The sequence below is a fragment of the Fibroporia radiculosa genome (genome assembly GCF_000313525.1).
Source record: "Fibroporia radiculosa TFFH 294 genomic supercontigs, scaffold26633, whole genome shotgun sequence".
Lineage (NCBI taxonomy): Eukaryota > Fungi > Basidiomycota > Agaricomycetes > Polyporales > Fibroporiaceae > Fibroporia > Fibroporia radiculosa.
This window is the reverse complement of record NW_012133038.1, coordinates 1,533-5,587: the sequence shown is the minus strand read 5'-3', so window position 1 is coordinate 5,587 and position 4,055 is coordinate 1,533. Positions and strand designations below refer to the sequence as shown.

Sequence of the window (4,055 nt, the reverse complement as noted above, 5' to 3'; positions counted from 1 at the left end):
CATGATATAGGTGAAACACAATAGATATGAAACACTGATGTAGATGAAACGCATCAATGATGGGATCAGTTGTACAGTTACAGGGTCAACAACAAATAGTTAGGAAAACAAAAAGAACCCCCCTCTCATGCTGTAATAGAAACAGGAACTAACCCTCTACTTCACATCCCCCCCCCGAGTTAGGGTTAGGTTTCCCGAGGTCACATCAACACTAGACATTGGTATTCTTAGATAGCCAATAGCGTATACTGAGCATCAGTCAGCCTAGGTGTTAGGTATACTACCAGTAGTATTAGGGGTCTGGTCTCTTATGTATAAATACCAGAGCAATACAGCATTGAGAGGCAAGCTGTTCTTACAGTTCTTTCCTTGTCTACTTCATCCTCAACTCATCCTCTGAGTTATTCACTCTCAAGACAAGCACCTCACTTACCTCTTGCAACTTCTAACATCACCAGTGAGTGTTAGGGTTAGAGGATTTGGGTTAGGGTTAAGGGCGATACCTTGATAGCCAGTCATCAAGGCAGATATCCCATACTACTGGTGTACACTACTATACTGTCAGCAGAATACATGTCAGACTTTGTCCCAACCTTCTCAAAGCTACTGGAGACCACTCCTCTAAGCTTTCTCCTGCTGCAATTTGCTATGCTATCTACCTTATCAGCTCTGGAAAGGCTGACACTGCTATAAATGTGGGGAAAAGGCTCAGAAATATAGTGAAGGGGTCTATCTCACCTAGGACCATCAGGAGAGGGCTGAGAAGAACAGGTTAAAAGGCAGCAGTAAAGCATAAAAGGCCAGTTCTCTCTAAGCACTATCTAAAAGAGATAATGGACTTTGCACTTGCCTATCAGCACTGGACTTTGGAGGACTGGAAGGGTATGGTATGGTCTGATGAGACTAAAATCAATCACCTGGGCTCAGATAGAAGAAAATGGGGGTGGAAAAAGCCAGGAGAAGGGCTCAGTGACAGGTTGGTAGAGGGAACTCTTAAGTTTGGAGAGGGAAACTTGATGATGTGGAGTTGTATGGGCTGGGATGGAGTGGGAAATGTATGCAAGATTGAGGGAAAGATGGATGCTGATCTCTATGTGAGCATTTTGGATGATGAACTTCTGGAAAGTGTGGAGTATTGGGGGATTTCTGTAGAGGATCTGGTATTTCAGCAGGACAATGACCCCAAGTGCACCAGCAAGAAGGCCAAGAAGTGGCTAGAAGACAACGGAGTTAGTACTATAGTATGGCCTCCACAGTCTCCAGACATAAACCCCATTAACTATCTCCAGAGTTATCTTAAAAGGAGGTTGGGAGAATATGAGGAGCCACCTAGGGGAATTGGAGAATTGTTGGAAAGAGTGGTAGAAGGAGTGAGAGCAAATTCCTGCCTCTGTCTGTCAGGACTTAATCAGGAGTATGCTTAGAAGGGTTGAGGCAGTTTTGACAGCAAAAGAAGGATATACAAAGTACTAGATATGTCACTTTCTGTAGTCAAATATGCAGGGGACAAAACTGTTGCAATGGGTTTAGGGCAACAATTCATCAATAACTCAGTCAATGCCTAATTAAGTTACATGTTTGTAGCATCTATTGTACAGCCCAGATCCTAGGCTTTCCAATGATACCTATAGGTGGTATATTTGAATGGCTGATTCATTAAATATAGGCCTAGCAACACAACTGTTGTAAACATTGCAACACTTTTGTCCCCTACTGTATATTTGTGGGTAGCTAATGCACTGCATTTGGCAGCTTGGCACTTGCAAAGTCAGTCTGCATTCACAGAGATTTCAGGCTCTTGCAGAGTCACTATACTTGCCTCAAGGCCAGCTCCTGCCTGGTGATATGGGAGAAAACTGTGCAAAAATTAAGGGTGCCACCAGATTAAACACAGCATAAACCTACCCATTTCTGTGAGCTTCTTCCAATTAGAATCATTCATATGATTGTCAATAACTTCTTTCCTATGGGCTGTACTCATTCTGCTTGTGCTGCCAGATATGTTATCCAAAGGGGCCCAAAGTATCTCAATGATTTCACCATCAACCTGGCCTGCCCCTTCAATAAAGTTAGGTGGGTACATTGTGAAACAGCTATCCTGATGCCCACATACATGGAAGAGCCCAATCCCACCAATAATACTGATTGTTGATGGCCATGAAAAGTGCACACTCTGGTTAAACCTTATTCACAGATGATGAAAATACTGGCATATTATGTTGTACATGGCTATGAGGAGAACAAGCACAGCTATTCTTGTTATAACCTGGCTGAGAACATGATCAATGTTCATTTGCTTAAGTTACATTAGCAATTATTTGCAAAGAGCTATATTATAAATTACACCTCTTGCCTTTTTGAAAGTCAACTGCCATATGAGGTACAAAGTATCCATGTTGACTGCAGGCTGCTGCACCAATGCCTGTTGTTACAATCTTAGGGGGGAGGGGGTTCTTTTTGTTCTTACTGCATCCTCTTTTGATCCTGTACAATCTAACTTGACCTTTTCTTATTTCACTGATGTGTCACTCCTTTATCTCTATGTTAAGGGACCTAACAACTGAGGATCAGGAGTTCAACTGGTTAACTGTTACTAGGACTTGTACACGCTATAGTCCTACACTGAACTAGAGTTGTAGACTGAGCCACTATGTCTGATAGCGGTTTGAGAGAGTATACTGGTTGAAGCAAAGCTTCAGACTAGGACTGGAATAGACAACTGAGTCTATTACTAGAGGACTGTGCCTATGAAGTGTATGTAGGGAACAAGAGGACAAAACTAAAGTACAGTAGCAGAAGCAGTGCCACTTAAATAGAGCGAAGCAAATAGAGTTTAATATGCATGAAACACTGAGTTGGATCAGTGATGTACATGAGACAGGTTTCACTGGGTTGTATCAGTGATGGAGATGAAACATGATAGATATGAAATGTGATGAAGGTGAAAATGAGAGACAGGTGGAGAATGATAGATATGAGATGCTTGATGTCGATGAAACACATCAAGTGATGGGATCAGTTGTATAGTACAGGGTCAACAACGAATAGTTAGGAAAGAGAAAGAAACCCCCCCTCGAAGCTGTAACACTCCATCTATCTGTTGTTGTTTACATCACTGATTCATCTCAGTTCTCATCTCTAATATTCCCATCTATCAGTTTTATGATTCAAGTCATTTACTGATACCTCATTCCTGTGTACTTCAATGGAGCTCTGTCACACCTTATTACCAAATACCTCTCTCTATTTAAGATATAGCTACTGCAATATTATACTTAAGTTTTGTCCTCCTGTTACTATGCATACTATATAGGGACATCAGCAATAAAAACCTAGATGTTCTCTCTGCTTGACTTCAGTGTGCACTCTCCAACTTCTCCTGCCAGAGAAGCTCAGTCTTAGTCAAACACAACTCCAGTTTAAGTCTTCAGCATAAGACTTAGGTATTATAGCTGTACAACACCCAGTTAGTATCAAAGAGGAATTCCTGGTCCCCAGTTGTACAAAGTTCCTTAATACCTGTGGCTTCAAGGTTATGGTGATTAGCATTTACCTGATTCATGACTCTGGAATCATAGCACATAGATTTCTGGTACATGCTATCAGCCCACAATTACAAAGATCAATTATAGCCCACTCACTTCTTTAAGATCCTTCACAGTATTTAAATACATCTTGTATGGGCCATTCTGAACTATAAGGCCATGTCTATCCACTAATGTTATATTGTCTTCAGCATTACACATCTCCAGATACTCCATACTGAAGCGGCCATCCATTACAACTGTCCTCATAAACTTCTACCTAGGGCTTCAAATAAGTGGAGATGTAACTTGTAAATAAGCCTATCAGTTGTTTACTGCTCTAAATCATCCTTGTAATACTGGGGCAGATTTATGGTTGGCTATAGACATGCATGGCAGAATAGAACAAGTTCTCTATTGCAGACTTTGTGAGGTGCTGATGTGACTGTTAAGGGACCTGATGACTGAGGATCAGGAGTTCCAGTTAAGACTACTATTGATAAAAAGGTACTGCTACATGTAGGGCTGACA

At 41.4% G+C, this 4,055-nt stretch overlaps 1 protein-coding gene across 1 annotated transcript; it reads left to right on the top strand.

Moving 5' to 3' along the window:
* Positions 1-833: 833 nt before the first annotated feature.
* FIBRA_09315 (uncharacterized protein) lies at positions 834-1,424 on the top strand (the record flags this gene model as incomplete). Its single annotated transcript, XM_012321628.1, has 1 exon — positions 834-1,424. The coding sequence occupies one exon, from the start codon at positions 834-836 to the stop codon at positions 1,422-1,424; it is 591 nt and encodes a 196-aa protein (XP_012177018.1).
* Positions 1,425-4,055: the final 2,631 nt, after the last annotated feature.